General features: G+C 38.6%; 1 protein-coding gene across 2 annotated transcripts in view; it reads left to right on the forward strand.

Moving 5' to 3' along the window:
• Positions 1-22139, forward strand: part of CCNY (cyclin Y) — a 119049-nt gene that overhangs the window by 82447 nt on the left and 14463 nt on the right. For both annotated transcript variants that reach the window (XM_066200337.1, XM_066200345.1), the window contains 4 exons: positions 7629-7729; positions 10672-10707; positions 14502-14559; positions 14663-14782. In XM_066200337.1, the coding sequence (XP_066056434.1) occupies positions 7629-7729; positions 10672-10707; positions 14502-14559; positions 14663-14782 (315 nt within the window). The remainder of the gene's footprint in view (positions 1-7628; positions 7730-10671; positions 10708-14501; positions 14560-14662; positions 14783-22139) is intronic.

A 22139-nucleotide genomic window follows, 5' to 3' on the forward strand; every position in this document is an offset into this window, starting at 1 on the left:
ACCTCCAATGTACCTGACCCATTTGCTTTCTTCCAGCCTGTTTTAATTCCTAAGCAGTTGGAGCTGACTCTGCTTCTCTTTCCCATTGCACTGGCAGTCACTGTTTTTTGTTATTTTGTGGGTTTTTTTGTGCTGCCTTGGTGTGCACATGTCTTTTAATCTGCTTAGTCAAGCTGCTGAGAGGGATAAAGATGCAGACTGAGATAGGGGTGTTTCCTTTCTCAGAGAAGAGAGATTGCATCAGTATCTCTGCCTGTACAAGGAAAGCAAACAGGAAGACAGACGCATTTTGTGTTTTTAGAGGAGGTGGTGGAGAAAGAGCAAATCTTTTATTACTTTTGCAGTAGGTTGTTCTTTTTACTGGGGGGGGTTTTTTTTTGGTTGTTGTTTTTGGGTTTTTTTGTAGAGGAAAGGAGCAGGGTGGAGAGGAGAAAAAAGGTAGTTTGCTCTTTCAAGTTTTTCTAGAAATTTTCCCTTTTGGAAAAGGAGAAAATGCTGTTAGTCCAAGTAATTTCTTCTCTTTTAGGCAGGATACCCTCTTAAAATGAATCTGTGTTTATGAGCAGTAATACACCTTAAAAATAAGGAATATTTTTCAGATACTGGTGTATTTCTGAAGGAAGGTAAAGGGTAGGAAAAGGGAAAGAATATAAATGGAAGTAATGTCTCATTTTTGCATATTTTTTATTCTGGACCCTCTTTGCCAGCCTTGTAGCAACAGCACCATTGTCTTTTTTAGGGGTCTGGACATGGCTTCCACTGCCTGCTACCTGGCAACTGGATGTTCAGATACCAGCAAACTAACACTGTTTTTATCATTCCAAGTAGAAAGTTAACGTCTTTGTGTAGATCAGAATTTTTTTTCATTATCTGGGGTAAAAAGTTACTGGGCAACACTCTTGCCACAACCCTGGTCCATGTAAGTGACCCTGTGGTGATTCACATCAGGGGAGGCTTCTCCCCAGACACAGTGCTGAGGACTTGCAGAGGACGGAGGGGTCTTTTGCTGTATGTGGTGTGGTAGGACCAATTTCTGTGAGCCTTTTTGCATGCTTGGAATGATGTATGGCACCTACTCCTATGTAGCCCCCAAATTTTCTTGTCAAATTGAATAAAGAGGCTGTTCTTCTTCCCTGTTGTTAAGCTAGTGGACGTGTGACTGATAATCAAACACTTTAACCAGTGATTAATGACTAAATAAGATATGTGCTGAAATGGGAACATAGTCTGAAAAGTAGTTTAATCTGTGAAACCAAAGCACAACATAAAACGTGAAATGTTGTTTTCAAGTGGACTGCCTGAGGCTGACTACTGTAAAGACTTAAAATTGCTGTCCAAATTTCTTAAGATATTTTAATTGACATTCCTTACTTGAAGAGAAGAACAAGATAAACTGGAAGATAGATTAGAGGCTTCTCAGGTGCTCTTGAAGTTCTCCTAAAGATTGCTTAACGTGGTCTTTGCTCCTCTCCATTGCAAAATCACTAAAAAAAGCTGGTCTAGAGGCAGCCTTTATAGGCACCTGGTCCATTTAGTAGATTCCCTACACTGATGCTGTTCCTAATAGATGCAGCTTAAGATTCTTTCCAGGCATCTTGTAAATTAAAATTAGCAGGTTTTCTTTAATGGCTTACCTAAACTTACTGTTGGAAATGTGTTTTTCTACAGTCTTTCAGTTAGCTTCTTTTCCTGTCCCCTGGGATGAAGAATTTTACCTCTCTTGTCAGCCTCAAGGCACTAGGTTATATGAAGTGATAAACTTTTTTACGGGGAGAAACAAAAGCAAACTTTTGAGCTAGAATGAAAACATGCCAGGAGAATTCTTTCACAAGGGGCTATGTAGTACTTGCTTTGCTGGGAATATAATAAAGCCTCTCTGGTGAAATTGCACAACAGTAGCAATTACATGCTTTGTAAATATAAGCATTTGAGCTGATTCTAACATTCAAAGAAACATTTAGTCTTCACGTTTGTAAAGCAAGGTGCTTTATCAGTGGTTAAATAGGGCCTGCAAGTGCTGCAGAGGAGTTTACAGGTGATTGCTGAGCCCCTCAGGAGCTCAGTTGTTTCCTGACATAATTTTCTATAGTTGACATGAGTAAGGACAAACTTTAAAACCCAAAAACTTGCAAGATCTATTCTAAGCTAGGCTAGTTTTGGATATTATCAAACATTGGTGAAACTAATCAACTGAGGACAAAGTTGAATCATGGGGATCCAAGGGGTATTACTTAAGAGTAGTTGGACTGGATTGTTCTTTTAATTGTAGTTGTTGGCAGAGGAAGATGAACATACAATAGTGCAGTTTCCTATTACTTTTGTTCTGGTGAATATATCTACACCAAAGGTAGACAATTTTGCTGTATTGACATTATGCAAGATGAAAATAATGCAGAGCTTGGCAGAGAGTTGTGTTGCATGGTTTGCTTGATTTTGGAAGCACTTTGTTGACCTGTAAAATCATGTTTCTTCTGTGAAAAAATGTTGTCAAAACTAAATCATGTCCTGAAGCAGGAGAAGATCCTCAAGATAGGAACATCCCTTTTCCAAGTCAGAAGCAGTCCTGGTATTTTCGCTTACTGTTGTAATTTGGCTCTATGTGCACTTTCATGTGCCAGTTTTGCCTTTTAGCATCTTGGCCAGCCTCTAGTGCCTGGAAGCTAATGGGCATGTCTGCATAGACGGGTGCAAGCAAGCCTCAGTTTTTCCATGGGGGAAAATATTATTTAATAGGACCTTTTAAAATCATGCACTAACTTACACCTGGTTCACAGGAAGAAGAGGCACTACTATCATAATTTAGTGCAGAAGCTCTAAATTACCTTTTGATGGATAAGTGGAAAGGAACTCTGGAGAAGGCTGAAGCTGCTTTGCCAAACTGGAAGCTGACTGGCTGAGGGCCAGCACTGGTACAAAAGCTGTGTAGCTTCATTAGTGGAACGTTGTGCCCAAACAAACAAATCCTGCTGAGCATCAGGGCAGAGAGCCACCCTAGTGCTGCTGAAGAGGCCAGAGCTGACCCTTCTGGTCAATTCTGGTTTTTGGGCAATGTGCACCATCCGTTAGATGTTTCTACATAAAACCCCTCTGAAGTGCCTACTCTAACAAAAGAAATAGTAACATTTCTTCTTTCCCCACAAATTTAGATTTAGTTTCTAAGTGATGCTTCCTGAGAGAAATTAACTCTTTTGTACATTCTCATTGTGAAAAAGTTAGGAATTCATTGGGATTCCTTTCAAAGCAGGTACCTAGAAGCAGTTCAGCAGTATTTGTATGATTTTGATGGCAAACCAAGCTATTAGATTTCTGATAAAATGTTTTTTTTGTAAACTTCAAGTAAAAGCCTGTAGTTCAAACATCTTAAAACACACAGGATCTGGAAAATTGGAAAGTGTCAGGATGAAGCTGGAAGAAAACAAAGCAGTGATACTTGCTTAGTACTTGCTGTACAAGGGGAAAAAACTGTTAGTCTTAAGAGCTAGTAACACCTGCATTATTGGAAACCTTGATCTCTTAGAGCTTTTGCTGTAACACATTCAAAAACGTAGCAAGTTATAAAGCAGATTTTCCTTTCCTACATCTTTTCCTGTTAAGAAAGAAATTCCCCAAAACACCTATTTCGTATTCATTGTGACTTATAATATCAGCATTTCCTAGTGAATGTCTTTGGTTGAAATGAGAAAAATAGCAACTGTTTCTGGAGTAAAGAGCTCCAAGTCCTCTCCACCAAATGACAGAACATTGGTCCAGAGTTCATCTCAAGAGCTTGTTCAGTCTGGTTTCTTGTCCAGGAGCAGAAGCCTGCATCTAAGCTATTCCTAGCATATGTTTGTTTTATCTCTTCTTTACAACTTCCAGTGATGGAGGTTCTATCACTGCTCAAGTCATTTAAGCTATTCCTGCTATTAGATAAAGGTGGGGGCTTGGGTTGTTTTTACTCTCGCCTCTTCCCACACTTTCATGTCCAATCTTAATTTTCCATAGTTTAATATAGGCCTGCTCTTTTTTATCCCATCCACAAGGGTCATGGAGAACAATGTCCTCTTCTTTGGAACCCCCATGTCAACATGACTTTAAGGCCATTATTTTTGCTTTGCTCCTGGAGAAAACCTTTCCAGCCTGCCAGCTTTCCCTTGTAAATCAGGTTTTTCAAATCTCTGACTGATGTTGCTTCTCTATCCTCCAGCCTCTCTGAAATAATTCATCTTTCTTAAAATACAATGTCCAAAACTGGACATAAAATTCCAGCTGAGCAGAGTGGATGGGTGCTCTACTCTCTTGCATACATGGTAACTCCATAAATTCTCTTGATATATTGCATTTTCTAAAGAAAATATGTCCTCTGCAAGTTAATTTCAGCTCAAAATTCAATTAAAAATACTTTGATACTGTGATCAAAGTTGCTGCTCAGTATTTTATGTGGAGTAGACTGGACCTGAAATGTCCCTTACTTCAACCTTCCAATTTGAAAGTGATCCCTGACTGACCAGAATATAATTTTCCAAGTGGTTTTTACCTGTCATGTTTTCCTTGGTTTGCCCTTTGGGAATTTTATGTGAGATGAAGTTGGAAGTCTTGCTGAAGTTGAGAGGCATGACATCTATGAAATCTCAGCTGGGTTATAGAAATAGTACTGCAGCTACTTAAAATACATGTAAAGTCAATCCCACTTCATATCACTGAGTTTCTTTGAATTAGTAAACATTTGTAATAGCAGAGGTTGTCAAGGCTTCATTTGTGTCCTATGCTCATTTTCTGCATATGAAGATTTACAGAAGGAGGTGTGCCACTCTGTCCTTTTCCCCTGTGCCAGCCTTATGACGGCATAGAACCTTGGAAGGGCCTCATTAGAGGGTTTGGCTAATTCCTCCAAAAGTCATTCTCAGCTCTTCTGTTTTTTGGGGTTTTTTTCTTAGTTAGAGCCTCTTTGACTTGTCTAAATGGGAGCATTTTTGTGGTCAGCTGTGATGGATTTGAAATACAAAGGCATTGAGCTCCTGTACAGTTTTGGTCACAGACTTATCCCATTGAAATGGACACAGAAGAGAGTTTGTCTATGGGACAGTGCTGAATACTGAGCTAATGCTCAGTAACCTCTTTTGTCCTTTGCAAGGATGGAGAAGGTTCCTGTGCAGCATTTTATGGGGGCTCAGAAAAGTCTGTTTGACTGAACTGTGGGACTTCAGATGTCTCCCAGCTTAGTCAAGATAAAATATGAAACTCAGGGCATTTTCCAGCAACTGGAAAAAGCAGAAAAGCTTTTACCTGCTGCATCATGTGGCTGCAGTTGGACTTCAAAGTAGAAGCTGGGAATGTTGATCTCCTGACAGGTCAGTCATTCACATGGCACAGGTGTGTGTGTGTTTACCCAAGGGTGTAGGTTTATACTTGGCACCACTCTTCTGACTGGGAGAGGTGCTTCTTCCTGCCAAGTTGTTGTGAACAGAAAGTGAGGCATGAGACACCACATATTTTCCTGAGGTGTGAAAAGCCTAACGAAGTGTGATGTGGGCTGAAAATCCAAGAAGAGTTCTGTGATATGGTAGATTCTCAAATAAGGTGCATTGCTCTAATTATTGACGTATGTCAAATGTGAGAATGCTGTTTACATAAGAAAATTTAAATCTGATAGTGGTGTTGTGACAAAGTTATTTTCTGTTTTTTAATTGTGCTTCCCTTGAATGAATCCGGTATATTTATCTTAAATTTTATCTAAACCTTTAAAGCATGGTGACATTTACTATGCAAAAAGAAAACTTTCCATGCGTTGTTTTTTTTTTTTTTTTAATAACAATTCTGAGATGTGACTACATCTCCCTTTTTTTCTTCAGTGACTGTAGTCCCATTTTTGTTGCTTTTAAGTTGCTTTGCTTTTATCATGCCTGTGGAAGGTACTCAACAGACTAATGCAGATATTTAAACTGAACTGGTAGAATAAAAGCTATGAATCACCAGTCCTGTAGTAATTCTCTCTGTATGCATCAATGCTAGATAATAAATTTTATGGTATTAATGTTCACAGTGCTTCTAGTTTTTTTCTTTCTTGCCTAACAAACAATAACCTGGAACGTAGATGGATTGTCAGCTTCCAAAGTAGCTTTCCAATGTCCTGAAGGATTTCTAAAAAGGGGTACTTTTCATTTTCTCAATAAACCTTTTCACTTCCAAGAAAAGCAGTTCAGCCAAAAATTTTATTGGTCAAGTGAAGGATCTTGATAGAATTTGTTGGTAAGCTTTCAGATAATTTGAACAATTGGGGCAGCTTCAGAAAACGTTGGGATTTTTTTCAATTAACAGGAGACTTCGTGTGTTTTTTCACTCATAGCTGTGAAATACAGAAAGATGACTTAGATGTGTGTAGGTTTTACCAGGAGTCTGTCTGTCTGTGTAGTGAGTGCTGTTAAGGAGTCAGCTGCCTATGGAAAGTGGAGCGTTGGTGAGCTGATGGGTGCTGGCACGTGTAATAATATCTGTTTTGGAAATTGGGCAGGGGAAGATGTACTGAGGTAGGAGTCACAGGACTGCATCCTGGATACTCAGTTGCTCTGAGCCAGTAAATACCTGTGAATTCCACTGATGGTATTGGCATTGGTCTCTCCACTGAAACACTGGAAACAACATTAATTGTAAGGTGAATTAAAATTTCCATGTTGATATGCCAACTGAATTTTAAACCTCTTCTGTTGTGAGTTAAATGTGTAATTTGACTGATCATCACTTTCCTGACATAGGTTCTTGGTCAAGTTATTTGCTAGTGTAGATGGAATAAACAAAGATAAAATCAATGAGGATTAAGGACTGTGATAGCTATTAGCTGGTGTGATTGAAACTGTTCTCTTTAGCCTGGTGGAGTGCTGGCTACTCTAAACAGCTGATGGAGAAGCTCTCTCAGCAGAAAATACTTAGAAGTAAATAGTGTTCTCAAATGCCAGGTTTTTTGCTGAATTTTCCAGTGTTTTTCTATGGTAGTGCAGAAAAAGGATTGAAATATATTGAAAACCTTTTCTATTAAGAGATGGTTCTTTTTATTTGCTTATACTCTTTTCTTCTGTCCTTTGATCAGTTTTCTTCCTTTCCGATATCAATCGATTATTGATATATTATTTTTTCTGAATTCTCCTTATTAATTTAATAGTTCTACTGTAAAGACCTCTTTCCCTTACTTCATTCTGCTAGGAGCTTTTTTGAGGGTTTTAATTTTTTTTTTCCTGCAAGGATGGTTTTATATCTGTTGCTAAACTGATCTTCATTGCTAACACAATTTCTTTTTCACTCTTCCATTTACTCTTTTGGAATGAGGACAGAAATATAGGTCTTATTCATCTTTGCTTTCCAAGTGTATGTATGTATTTGAGTAAGCCCGCAGAAAAAATTTTGCATGGTTTTGGGGAAGGAGGAATGCAAGGGATTTGGGACTTGAAGGCATTAGCAAGTCTCAGGCAGGGATTTTTGTGACTTTTTCACTGGTAATTATTTCTGAACTTTCTGAACTGCTTCCAAATGTGGTCACATTACTGTGTGCGTCATTGTGAGAGACAGAAATTTGTCTTTTTTAAGTTCTTACGTCTCCCCCCAGAAATGCTTTGGTATTACATAATTGCTATTGTTCTTTTGCATGTTTTTCATAGCATCCTCCTGGGCAGTTGAGAAGGAAGTACAGTTCCTGCTCCACTATTTTCCTGGATGACAGCACGGTCAGTCAACCAAACCTCAAGTATACCATCAAATGGTGGGTTTTACAATTTATTTTTGCTAGCACTTGCATTTTCGGTGTGTTTTTATGTATACATATTTCTGAATCATTACTGATCAAACTTCAAAGGTTTTAGGTTTTGAAGTAATAAATTTACTTAATCAGACATGGTCCAGAGTTACTGGGTGATGTCTTAGATGAGTATTTTAATTTTCACTGGTGCTTTTTTACTTTTGGAGAGAAATGAAATTGGTATTTGCAGAGTATTGTTCTTTACATTTTGTACAGTAAGGGGAAAATAGAGACCAAATGCTCAGGCATTTAATGCTCTTTGTTAAAGGTTGCTGATAGCCTCTCTTGAGCTGTCTGTAGGTTGGTTACCTTGGTGTATGCAAATACAAAAATTTATTAAGACAGTATTTCTGCTGCAGAGGTGGTTACATGCGAGACAAATCTATTCAGACTAACACATCCGAAGGAGTTTGTAATATTGGTCACTGAGACAGTCCTTAATTTTTCTGTTAAAGAAAAAGAGGGGAGAGGAGAGAGGTTTTGTAGTTAAACTGATGCCTGATTCCTTGTCAGCTCTTTCTACCTGGAATATAGTCTTGCTTTTCTTCAGGTTTCTGTCACTAGTAACTTAAAAATAGTTCTGATTAACACTTGAAAAAGGTTTTGTGTTTCTGAGGTGTTAGGGGTTTTTTTCCTCCTCGAATTTCATACTCTTCTGCTCTAAAATCCTTTGTACGCAGAATAAGTGCAGCCTTTTGGGTGGGTTTTGTGTCTCTTTTTGCATCAGAACTGCGACAGCTTCACACAGAAGGACGAGGTGGTGGCGGGGAGAAGGGTGGTGTGTTTGGGAGAGACTTGGGTGCATGGTGGGGGGCAGAGTTGTGGGGAGCAGAAGAGCGAGTTCTGGGATCGGGTGGGAGTTGTGCAGGGCTGGGGCCAGGCTGCCAGCATGGGAAGGGTTGGAAGCTGCAAGGGCTCAGAGGGCTTGAAAAGGGACTACAGAGGGTGAGAAACTGAACTCTGGTGCACAAAGCCTCTGCATCTGCTGTCTGGCTGCACATTTAACAGCTTGAGGGGTGAGGTGATTGTAGGATTGTTGCTTTTGTAGTACAACTTCATTTCTTTCCTTTTTTTGGAGTCTCTGCAGGAAAATGACTATTACACATGGGTAAATCTAAGAGGGAAGCATTTTGCTCAGCTCCTTTATCTCTTCTGGGTCATGTTATGCACTGGTGTGTTTAAAATATTACTGTATCCACTGCAGCATCTGCAGCAGGACGGGTGGCTGGGGTAGGGTGATGGAAAGCTCCGTAATCATCATTTCTGCACTCTCAGTGCCAGCTGAACCACCATATGAAAGATAGAATGAAACTTGGATGAGTTACTCTGTTATAGCCCTGAGAGACTTTCAGATTCTGATACAGATTCCTAAATAATAAATATTTTCTAAACTTAATTTGACATTTTGTTACAAAGGCAACCATATGGACACCAAGCAGAGCTGTGCACATAGATTCTTGCATCTGCTTTCATAAAGTGAACTGGAGCTTCAAGTGTGTTCCTAGGGGCATAATTTAAAATTAAATTTTAGGAATAATTCATTTTATGAATAGTTTTCTGTCAAATCAAATTCATTCATAAATGTGGATTTTTCTTGTGTTCAGTAACAACTGTGGCCTTTAAATGTCCATGGTATACACTATCTCTTGATTCCTTAAATATGTGTCTGTAAAAAAAGTCAGATTTAAAAAGCATTTATGATCTAAGAACTTCTAATGTAGGAAAAAGCTCATAAAATTCAGTAAAATATACTTACTTTTAACAGGAAAAATATTTTCTGTATGCTGCTCAAAAAAAAACCCAAATCAAATCAAACCTGAAATAATTTAAAATTCTATTAAAGTTTTAACTCAAACATATTATTTTCCTAACATGCAGTATCTCAGTTTTCATGTAAAAATTCTGGAATAAAATCAGAGCGCTACCAATTTACTCTTAAAAGGACTTCTAGGGAAATGGAAAGGGGGAAAATTTGGGTCAGTATAAGACATAACCATCTTACAGTGATGATGAAACAAATGGTCTACAAAGAATTCCCTCCTCCGTCCTCTTTCCCCTTTAGCTTAGATTGTTTTTTATGCTACTGCAATAAGTAGGGGGGTGCTGGCTCAGCTTTGTTCTTCAATAAAAATGTATTGTGAGTAAAGCATGGGCTGGGAGTTGGAAACTGTAGGGTAATCATAGGAATCCATATTTTAATTTTGTTCCATCTCAAATGTGAATGAGATCAGTTAGTTGTGTATGTAATCAAAATCATAACTTTCGGTGAATATAAGGACACTTTTTGTCTGTGTGCAGAATATAAACGGGGTGCTGTGGTGTGTGGTTGAGAGTAGGGGAAATGCATAATGCAGTAAGTTATTCAGGGAGTCATCTTTCCTGAGTTAAAATAAGTAACTTGGTGCCATAAAACTGTAGGAGCGTGGTATTTGAGTGTGCTGTTTGAGCAGCTTCATAAAGACAGCCACAAGCAACGGATTTAAATATACAGTCATAAGCCAACGGTGATTAAAACATTTTGTGTTAACCTGGCAGCAAAACTAAAGACAATGTCCAATGCCTGTGATGCTTTGTCTTCAGCCTTGGAAGTCAGTGGGAATTTAATCATTGAGTTTTGCGGAGTAGGGCATTAAATGGAAAGTATGTGCAACTTGTTATATGAAATATGAAGATTATTGTAAAGTACTTAATTACTAGTAAAAAGGATGTAGTTGGAGTGTACAAAACTATTATGAAATTGGCTGTTTACGGCAGTTTTTCTGATATCTAGTAACGAACAAAAGAAAATAGGCTGTTGACCATGTACTGTTTGTCGTGTTTTGTGCTCGGTTTTAAGTTTGCATGTAATATGACAGAAAATGTAATATGGCAGTCCTGAGATATTAACTCTGTGTTTTTCTTTACAGTGTAGCTCTTGCAATATATTACCACATCAAAAACAGGTATGTGAATAATGGAATCTTGTACTGAAAATATCTTTTATTGGAATAAGCAAACTGCTCAAACCCTAAGAATCCATGCTTAATTTCTTTCAAAATGTTTTTGTGTAGTAGTTTTCTTAACTCCCATGCTAACAATAAGAAACACATTAATTTTCTATGTATATGTATATATATATATAATTTTACATAGAAATTTAAAATTGGAGGATTAAGTACCATAAAAAATGAAAGTACAGCTCAATATTGAAAAGCTCTGATGATTCAGTGTTTGGTTTTATATGCATTGGGCACTTCTGCGTTGTTGCATTGTTGCAATTGCATGTAGAAAAAATCTGAATAGTTTCTTTCAGTTTTATATTTTTAGCTGCCCCTTTGTAAAGGTAACTGTGCGTATCAGTGATCACTTAGGATTTTGAAATAAAACCCATGAATTATACAGTAAGAGTGGTATTGGGAACAGATGTAATTCAAGATGCCTCAGAAACAGAACAGGTCCTGGTTTATCTCTCCTGGTGTTGTATGTTTTAAATCTCTGCTCAGTCAAGTTGATTGAAATTGAATATAAAAAAGGTTCTCTAAAAAGTAACTTGGCACATACATGAGTTTTCTTCATGTTGAATTGTGCTTTTGTATCTTAAATTCCCTGTTCTCATGATATGTCACAGTATCTTAAAATAATATTTCCTGACATTTCTAAGGAGAGGTTGTATAAATAATTTAAGTGACTTTTGTGCCCATGGTTTTTCAGTTGGCCTTTTCAGAGGACTTGGCTTAGATCTTGATTTATCAAGCCACTTAGAGATTTTTTCTTCTGGACTATAAGAAGTCCAACTAGAACAAAAGGAATTACTCATGAGTTTAAAGTTCAGCTGGTACGTCATTCAGGACCATGGTTCAGGTCACTGCAACCCATCACACTTCTTGAAACAAGGCTGACATCTCAAGAGAAACCTTTAAATGTGCACAAGGGCAGAAAGGCTTAGGGCTTGATTCCTGCTGAACGCTCTTAGAAGACTTTCCAAGACATCAGTGGGCCTTGGACTGAAACATGGCAATATATAAAGCAAAAGTTGGAGTGAAATCTTCTCTCGAACTTTTAATCTCATTTACCAGGAAATAAGGCATGAGTGGTCATGCTTGGATTACTTGTTTATCCATCTGTGGTTTCTTTTTCCTCCTTTTCTACATGGTCCTTGGATTAGTTTGGTTAACTAGTCGTTTTTTGCTATGCTTGACTAAATAACAGAGATCTCAAAGATAATCAGACTCCAAAGTTTTGTGGAAATAAATTATTAAGTGCTCTGCTAAGCCCCATGGCAGGTGAGTAAAAGGCTTGAGAGAATTGGGTGCATCAGAGACTACAAAGGGTACAAAACCTCAGTAAGAGCTCACAAGTGAGCAAGGAGAATCCAGAGCCAGGGGCATCCAGAGCCACAGTATACCAGGCTTGCCTTATGCTGATTGCCATGGTGCTGATCCCTGTCTGCGGTAAATTATGCCCATTCATGGGCTTGCAGAGCCTGATGCAAATTTGACCTACAGCTGGTAGACAGAGACCACACCTTTATAAAATAAAGAGTATCTTGGAAATAAATACATTCTGACACTTACTTTCTTGGGAAAGTTGCTATCTATCCTTTCACTTTTGGGATGGAGAGGTGATTTATTCAGGAAACTGGTTGCTGCTGCTTTCCCTGGAATGTGTCTGGGTTGGGGAAGTGCTTGCCTGCACTTGGGACACAGTCCCAGCAGTGATGCTGGAGCCAGGCTCATGTGTGCCAATGAGCAACTCTGAAATGAGGGACGTGAAACAACTGTTCACTCTTGGGTTGTCTCTGATTTGGGAATGGAGGGACAATGTGATAACAGCACTCAGTTGTACTTGCTGCTGAAACAGCAAGAGCAAAACATATGTTCTGTTTCCTGCTATTATAGGCGAAAAGGAAGTTGTTGATGTATGTGGGAGATTTTGTTCATTATGGGGGATGGGGGGTATGAAACCACTGTGACTCTTTGACTCAAAGTTCCTTTTGACAGAAAATGAGTCAAGCATCTGCTTTTCCTGATAACAATTCTTTTTAGACAGTAGTTGGTCCTCTTCTCCTGCATAGGAGACTTAAACCAAAATTACTTACTTCCTAGTATTTCAAACTCTGACCAATCTAATTCTTTTTAGAAGGTGTACATGAAATGTAGTATTTCTTCACATATTTCTCATATTTCATTTGATTGTAACATTCCTCCCTTTCCCAGTGTCTCCTATTGTGGTTACACTGATCAGTTTTATGCATCTTTTGTTGTCTTAGCTCAGATAAAAAGCTACAGCCATCTTGTTTTTGAAGGAATGCATAAGCATTGGTGAATTTGCTAAAGAAATAAAATAAACCTCAGCAAACTAACCATAAAGAATGCTTGGACAATCAGTAGGTGGTCCATTTTTTAAAGAATACAGTGTGAGTTGTAGTGAAGACAAAAACCTCAAGATTTTTTTTTAATAGATTTTTGAGGCCAGTCAGATGTGACTTCATAGCATACAGCAGCTACAACCTGAAGAAATGAAATAGGAAATTAGTTCCATTTGCATTGTGAAGTGATGTAGTTTACTGTAGCACACCAGTCATTTGGGGGTGACTACTTCTGCATTAAGATACTGTTTTTTAAGTAGGGGTAAAAGAGTCTGGCCTAGAATCCTTGCTGATAGATTTTTGGTAATTACTCAATTACCTCAGTCAAGGGGTTTTTGGTTGGTTGGTTGGATTTTTGGTGATAACAATGTGTTTGTTTTAATTTAGGTGCTGGTTTTTTATATTAAAAATGTGTTTATTTCCAGTGTTAGTCTCCATTATACTAGAAAAAATGGCACCCTCAGATGTTGAGTTAAATGCATTTTGCAGACGTGAGTCCACTGTAAAACTTGTGGTTTGCATGCTCTGAGAGACGTGTCCTGCTGAGTAAAGATAGAAAATATCAGTGGTTTGTTTCTTAACAGCTGTATGATCAGAGTACCAGGGATGCTAAAAATAAAGATGGGATTGTAATAAGTGACATGGATAGATCTGTCCAGAAAGTGCCAGTTCTAGTACAATTATACTTCTTGCTTTTGTGTTTGTTCATGTCCTTGCCAAAGTTACATACAGCAAAAATCTTATATTTCGTTTTGATGTTAGGCTTGTGGAGTTGCATCAATGTGCATGCTGATCTTGAGCTACAGGGATTTTGGAGAAATATCTAATAAAACCAATGAATAGGAATATTATTTTGTTTGAATCGTTTTTTAAATGTGCTTCTTTTGGCTTTCAGAAAACATTAGTACAATAGGGTTTTTCAAATGAATTAAAAGTGAAGTGTGTATGTATTAACTAAAAGATTACTGTAAAAATAGCGTTGCGTATTAGTAAGTGTTTACAATGTTGGTAATAAAGGAGGAAGAGGAGTTGAGAGATTGCAGGGGTGGGCATGATTAAGTTAAAAAAAAGAGAAAAGGAGAGTAAGCTGGGCTGTTTTTATCAAGTTTGTAGTAGTACGTCTTAAGCCTCACAGTAAAGAGCAGAACAGTTTTGTATCTTGGGCACTGGAAGCTGAGTGTTTTAGCATGCTCTGTAATATAAATTTTATATTACATGAGGACCTTATGATAGAGTAGGTCCAACCTCTATTTGAAAATCACATTTATCAGTTTCTAAGCACCCTCCAGCATGGGGAGTGTTGGAGTTTTAACGGTGCACTTGTGTCTATGAGGGTTGTGTGCTGTTGTGTTCAGATAATGACAGTACTTTGGTTTTAATACTTTTTAGGGACACAGACGGAAGAATGCTCTTAGATATTTTTGATGAAAACCTTCATCCCCTTTCGGTAAGTTCATCTGCCTCTCCTTCCCTTTCATGTGAACTGTCTTTTTTTTTCCTGTCTGCTTCGTTTTGTTTCAGTCACCTATTTGGAAGTATTTCTTCCTTAGAAATCCGAAGTGCCACCAGACTATGACAAACATGACCCGGAGCAGAAACAGATTTACCGCTTTGTCCGGACGTTGTTCAGTGCTGCTCAACTGACTGCTGAATGTGCCATTGTCACCCTGGTGAGTGGCTGAGGGATGACATCAGCCATCTGACAGACACAGTTTTGTTCTCAAAAGCTGTGTTTGTATGATTTCATAGATGTAGGTGCTGCCAGGGAATTTTCCTCACTGTGGAGACAGAGGAAATTTCTTGCTGGGAAGAAATGCCATTGTTCATTTTCATGGGTAGAGTAAGTGAGGAAAAAGAGATTGGGAAACATGTGACACAAAACCTGGGGTCCTGCCTTCATGGAGTGAGAGTGTTACAGGCCACCGAGGTGACTCACAGAAAATGTAAGTGGCATAGGTGATCTGAACATGAGGGAATGTTAAAAGGAGAAAGGCTTCAGCTTTCAGGAGGTTTGCTGTGTCTCACTGTAGCTCCCAGGAGAGACTTGGGAACAGCTGTAGGTGATTTGATAGCACTAATAAGAATTCATGGGCACATGAAGGATTCAGTGAGTGACTGGGACATGTTGGCTCTCTTCTCCTTCCACTCTACTTGTCATGGGATTGAACAATTGTACTCAAGTCTGAAGTTTAGCTACTTAAAAATAGCACAGCACAAAAGAAGGTTCACATTTTCAGCTGGTGTGGATCAGCATAGCAATGTGGATTAAAAGAGCTAAAGTGATCTCCACCAGCTGGGAATTTCTTAATGTTTTTGAAATTTATATCTTCCCAATTCTGACAAGTCTCTTCAGCCTCCAGTCACAATTTTGGCCATGTTCTTTACTCAGAGATTTTAAAATAACAAAGTGGTTTCTTGCCACTACAACGTGGTTTCATAACAGCTTAGTTATGCATTTTAGATGGAAGAAGGGGAAATTGGAGAAGGTGAATTTTAAAGCCCAGGCCTACTCATTTCCTCTGTTAATCTATTTCCCTTGGCTTCTAAGATTAGTTGGCAGGCTTTTCTCCTTCAGACAGTCAGAATGAATTGCACTAGCCAGTGAAGAACAGGAATACGAGAGAAATAGGGCAAGAAACACTCTACAGTACTCCACCCTTCCATTTTGTCGTTTTACTCTACCTAGTTGCTTGACACAGCCAATATTTGTTTTCTGAAATGACATTTTGCCTGTTTCTTCTACATAATTGTACTAAGTGCTTATCCTTCTTCCTTTTCTTCCTAAGTGTTTTCTGCTGGAGACAAAATAAATAGTGTGAATCAGTATGTTCTTCTGTAATTTAATTGACCCACTGTCAAATACCTTGTTGTATTTATCTGTTATTCAATCTTAAGTTCTTTGATCAGTGAGGGCACTGTTTGGTAGAAAGACGGGGCTTTTTCTTTTTTCTTTTTTTAATAGCATTACCTTTCTGTTACTGCAATACATGGGAAGTTCTTTCCCATAAGTCTTCTATAACTACTTCCTTGCCTCTTCTGGTTCTTGTGTGGTTTCCTTGCAAGTAAATCTTTCGATGTGATCTCCAATGAAGTATAAATGTTTTTAGTTAATTTGTTATATTGCAGAAGCAGTTTCCATAGTTAGTGCTTGAAGACTTACGTGACTTGGTTTTTTTCTTTTTACCCAGTACAATGGTAACAGGAAAATGTATTACAGCCTAGTTCCCAGAGCAGCCATGCAGATATTTATGGCTAGATTTGGTGCAGGTGATCAGTATTTACCATTCTGCTATTCTTGCCTGTGTTGTCAGGATAATAGCACCTGCCTGACCCCTCTTTCTAGAAACCTTCAGAGTTTATACATGGTGTTTTACAAGTGTGAAATTCTGTTGCTGATGCATTCAGTTTCCTCTGTACTTCTAGATCCCATTTCTTTATTTGTTTGTGTCATCAGAAGGGGCCCCAGACACAGATTGTGTTGTTTGGAAAAACTCATATGTGGAAACTAATCTGTGAAAAAGCAATCGACCTTTTCCCCCTTCCCACACTCCTGAAATCTTAATAATGTTGATACTACTGTTTATGAACCTTGCAAGTGCTTTCATTTTTGATATCCTGTCTGGAGAAGGAGAGATCAGCATTCCCTGCTGGAGCTTGTGTTTTGCCATAGTCTGGCTGTCCATCAGAGAACAATCTGATAGCCCTGTCTGCCACTTGTTCCTCCTGGGAGGGTTGCCAGAAGGCAGGAAGTGTGGGGATCAGAGACATTTTGAACAAGATGCTACAGTTTTATCTTTCTTTCACTCACTCTAATTATTTTTAAACAGTTGTAAGCACCCTTTTCTACTGCCCACGTTATGAATGTGGCCCGAAGTGTGTGGTTGAATGCACCCACTGTTTGTCTTGGTACGTGCATTAACCAGGTAAAAGCAGCAGTAACAATTAGTTCTCCAGCTGTCTGTGTTCAGCACAGGAGCTGAGTAAATGTGAAACCCCAGACTGTGAGATAAGCTATTCTGCAGCAAAAAGCCAGCATTGTGTGGCTTCAAGCACTTAATTAAAATATTTCAATTAAAGCTTCCACTATTACAGCAAAACCAATTTATAATTAAACAAAAAATTTAATTTTCCCATAGCCTCCAGAGCTGCCAAGAGATTTCCCATACTGATAGGTGGAAAATTAAAATCTCAGGTTGAAACAATTAAATACTAATTGACATTATTTATTTTTAAAATAATATCATAATAATAAAATTAGTTTTAAGAATTGTTTTGCCATTTTAAAGCTTGTGACTTTAAAGTGGTTCTAACCCCAGTGAGCAGTATAACCGTATTCTGTGACCTGACTTACTGAAAAATGTCTCTCTTGCCCCAGACTATTCCCACCTTTGATAAAACTAAGACTGCCTGTCTCCTCTTTAGCACCTCCTCCAGTGCAGAGGTAGGAACTTGTACTTGTGTTAATCTACTAATTGGATGGCAAATAAAAAATGTGAACAGGAGTGTTACCCGTATGAACAGGAAAACAATACAGTGTTTGCATGTCAGGAGAATTAAATATTTATGCTTTGTTCTTTTGTACTGTGAAAACAATCCTATGAGCTAGGCCTGAAGAGCAGAATGATCCAAGTTTTCTGCTTTGCCTTGGCACAACGTTCTGAGTTTTTTTGCAAATAGGCGAAATTTAAGGCTCTTTCAATATACTGCTGTGTCCGTAGTGGTTTGAGAGAGGACACATTTTGCATTTGCAAATATGCTGGGTCTGTGTGCTGTAGACAGATCAGATACAGTGATATGTAAATGCATACCGTGCATGAGCTGAATTACTCTGAGAAGTTCACGGGAGCATGTTTTTGGAATACCTTACAGAGTTCATACTGTGACTGAGGGGATTTGATATTAGCGAATTTGAAATTTGAAGTATGTAAGAATAAATTCTCCTTATGAAAAATAGGGATTTAATTAATCCAACCAGATGTTCCTGAGTTCTTACTCTATTCCTTGGTCATATTTTCAGCAACTAGGTAAAGGGACAATACTGCTGAGCTGTATTGTGAAAATTATTGTATTGGCAGAGAATCTTGCTTCGTTTTCTGTGTATTTGGAGGAATGGAGAAAGGTTTTTTTAATTGGTTTCCTTTCACTAGAATATTTTTACTTTTGAATGCTGATAAAACACTTTATTTAAATTTGCAATTGATCTATAAAAAATCTGATACTTGTTTAATAGGAAAGAAAAACACAAAAGGGTGTCCAGAGTCCATAGAGACACTTGATCTGCAGAAGTCCTTTTCTGCTGGCCCAGTGTAACCTCCAACCCTCACACAGCTGATGGAAGATGGAGGTTTCCCTGAAGACCTTGGAGTGCAATCCAAAGCAGTGCTTGTGACCATGAAGCAGCCTGGGTGTGGCTGGGTGTGAGCAAGGCCAGGCAGTGCAGCCGGGCTCTGTCTTGTGCATGGAACCCATGAGGAGAGATGTGTGTATCCACTATTGTTGGGGTCCACCTTTGTCCTGGTCTTCAAGCATTCCTGGGGAGGTGCCAAAGCCCAGCACTTGGCCACATCAGAGGAAGGTCTCCAAGGTGTAGAGAGAAGGTCCCTCGACCTGTGCTGTCAATCCTGAGCCCCTTGGCAGCTGGACATGCCCAGGATACACTCTGGAGGAGGCCAGGAGGAACCTGTGCTCTGGGTACTGCTGGGTTAAGGAGATTCTGGTCCCTGGTTTTGGGACTATTACCTTCTGACTGTAGTGTAATGTACAACGCATGGGGGATTATCAGTTAACACTTACACATCTACTTAGTCAATTCTTGCCTTAGAGTTGCTGGGATATGCACTTAATGAAAAGAGAACAGTGAAGGTGGGGATTGAGAGGGAATTATTTTTAAATTGCAAGAGAAGAGGACATTCAAAGAGTGTGTATCTGCTGATGCCTCTTGGGCTTCTGTGTGGGCAAAGAATGAGTACTGATCCCAGTTTTAGACTGGAAGGTCAATATTGCCTAACAGTCGGAGTGCATTTGACATGGATTATAGGTATTTGTCATAAAAAGAATAAATTAGGGGGCAAACCTGGAGATGTGTGATTTTCCTCTCAGTTTCATTTGTGCTTTCTATAAATATCTGTAATATACTTTGCAGGTTTTCACCTTTTTTCATAGTTCTGTGACTGCTTTTGTTCCTTCTTTTCACCATTTGGTCTCAGAAATAAAAATTGGATGAATTTGAAAGGACCAGAACTATGTCTTTTTCCACCAAATGGGTGGCACCAGACCCCTGTAGAACATTTTAAATGCCCAGCTGGGCAATTGCAAACCATGGTTATTTCTGGAGAGTCGTGGTAGGGAACTGGCTGATTGCTTAGAACAGAGCATATGGCAGTTTAGTGATTGGATTAGAGCCGTGATTTGGCTGTATGAGACCCGCTACCAATTTTAATCTTTTCCATAAAGATATCATTTCAATTTCAAGGCATTGTGACACACTGAAGTTTTCTCATTAGAGAGATGACTCTGTATTTCTCCATAATATGTTGGGATGGAAATATCTTTGTTAGTTACTCTGTGCTCCTGCAATTTACAGTCTGGGTTACCTGATGAGGGAGGGAATGAGGTATTTGCAAATAAAGGTTAATTTGTAGATTCTCAATTATAGTAATTAAAATAGAAAAGCCATTGTCTCCTTTCTGTCAATGTAAATCAAGTGAGAAATAATTAAAGCCACTCGAGTTTTATTGGTAAAATAGAGATAGAATTTGATATAAAGCCAAATAAAAAACACATGGGAGAAGATAATGCTTTGCTCTTGCTGCTGCCTTAAAATTCAGAATTACTGTAGTCATGTCAGTGACATTCCTCAGTGCTTGCCCATTGCTTGAGTGTGCTGAGACTCCCAGTCAGTTCCTTGAGGGCAGCACACAACTCCTGACCTCTTAGTGTGGTACCACAGGAAATTCTAGGACTGCATACAAATATAATTACATAATAATTTTGGTTGGAAGGGACTTCTAGGGGTCATGTCTGGTTTGGTCTTTTCTCAAAGCACAACCAGGCAGATCAGGGCCTGACCATTTGAGTTCTGAGTTTCTCTGAAGATGAAAATTTCGTAACCTCCACAGAAAACCTTCTCCATTGCTTTAGGGAAGCCTAAAAATAGAAATACTGTATTGTTAGTGCTTAGGCCTCAATTCCAATGTGGTAAGAGGTGTCAGTGGAGTACTGGAAGTTAGTGTTGAACAGCTTCAGGATGAAGTAACAAAAAGAAGCAAAACTTCGATAAGTACCCCATAGTTTTTTTTAAAAAATACGAGTGGTTTTTGTGATTGTGAAATACTGAAATCAAATTATTAGACACTTTCATATTTGGTATATATCCTTCTGGAGGGGGGAAATAAGAGAAATAAATCTTCTCAAGTATTTTAATTTTCTTTCTATTTGAATGTATTACATAATGTCCAAAGTCTGCTATTATATCCTCTTAGATGGGAAATATGAGATGCTGTTTCACACTAATTAGAACTGAACTCTTCAGTGCTATCTTTAGTTTTCAGTTTCTTCAAACGATTTGTGTTCTGTTGATTGGGATGTTGTGTAACCAATCCTGCTCCCCAGGATCATGGGGAGCCTGACATCTTAGATAACTGGGACAACACAGGATACTGTGGTTAGTTACTAATAACACTTGGGAAGAGCAGGATGGATTCACCCATCTGCAAATAACCACGCTGGGGACAGTTAAAGCTCGGCAGTGGCCCTGCTTGAGCAGCACTGCTGGGCCTTCGTTGCTGTTGCTGATCCTGATAGTTTGTGCCATGTTACAGTTCTGTGTTTGGATAAAAAAAGCCCCCCAGGGCTAGTGGTTATAATGGATGGCCTAATGCTATTTAGCATGCCACTGCAAGTCCAGGTCCTGGGAGTCAAGATCAGAGGCATCCAAACTAGGTCAGCATGGAGTTGTTTCAGGTCTGGCAGATTTAAGAGCTGAAGATACATGCTGAAACAAATCAGTTCTGTACTTCTGCTGGACCTGAAATGGCTTTGGAAGCCATTTAACTACATTCCTGTGGTGCAACATCTAAGCTAATGAACCTCTCCAGAGTTCATTGAACTTCCAGCCAATTTGGGATTATCTATACCCATGGAGTGGTAATTTTATTTAATTAGTAGAAATAAAGTCTCTTTCATTCAGATAAATTAATTTTTAAAAGAGGCAAATCACCAAATTGGTTTCACTTATGATTAAGTAATAATTTGCTGATACCCCAAGTATAAAGGTCAGTCACTGTGAAATCTTGGTGTTAGTCTGTGGGAAGAGATGGAAAATAATAATGCAATATTGCTCCTTCGAAATCTTAACTCTGTGCAGTGTGCCTTCTGACATGTGCTTAGTTACTAAAACATCTCCAGTGAGGTGCAGCTATTGTCCATCAAAGCTTGTTAGACAGACAGTCATAGAAAAACATGTGGTTCGTTCCCAAATGCAGAACTGTAGACTAATAATGGAGGTACTAGACTCTGAGATATTGAGTTTGTAAATAAAAATGTATTGACAGACCAATGGCCGTTGACATTTTCCTAATCAGAATTGTATTTTCATTTCATCTAGGATTTGACTTATGGTACAAATGAGTTTTGAATAATGTAGTGTTGCTGCTACTAACACTGAGTTGTATTTGTTCTTTGCAAGCTGGAAGGAACTCAGAAGTATGTGTTGTCTGACTGAAACCACTGAAAGTTTTTGCTCATGTCACATCAGTAACTGCAATCTGTGTATGTAGTCTTGTTATTATTCTGTAAAAAATATCTATGCATACGGTCATAGAACTAAGTGAGCAATGGTAAATGTGATGAAGATGGCTCTTGGATGCTGGTTGTGCAGAACTAGTTGCTAAATTAAGGCTGAAAAAAGCTGAGTCTTTCAGGAATTCAGCTTTTGAATGTTTAATAGAGAAGTACTGAAAAAATCTGCCTCAAAAGCTTACTTTCAGGCACTGCAAAGGATGAAGCAAATTGGAAAAAAATAACAAT

The sequence above is a fragment of the Chamaea fasciata genome, unplaced genomic scaffold (assembly GCF_029207755.1).
Source record: "Chamaea fasciata isolate MVZ Bird 193981 ecotype frontalis unplaced genomic scaffold, bChaFas1.0.hap1 SCAF_1, whole genome shotgun sequence".
NCBI classification, from domain to species: domain Eukaryota; kingdom Metazoa; phylum Chordata; class Aves; order Passeriformes; family Sylviidae; genus Chamaea; species Chamaea fasciata.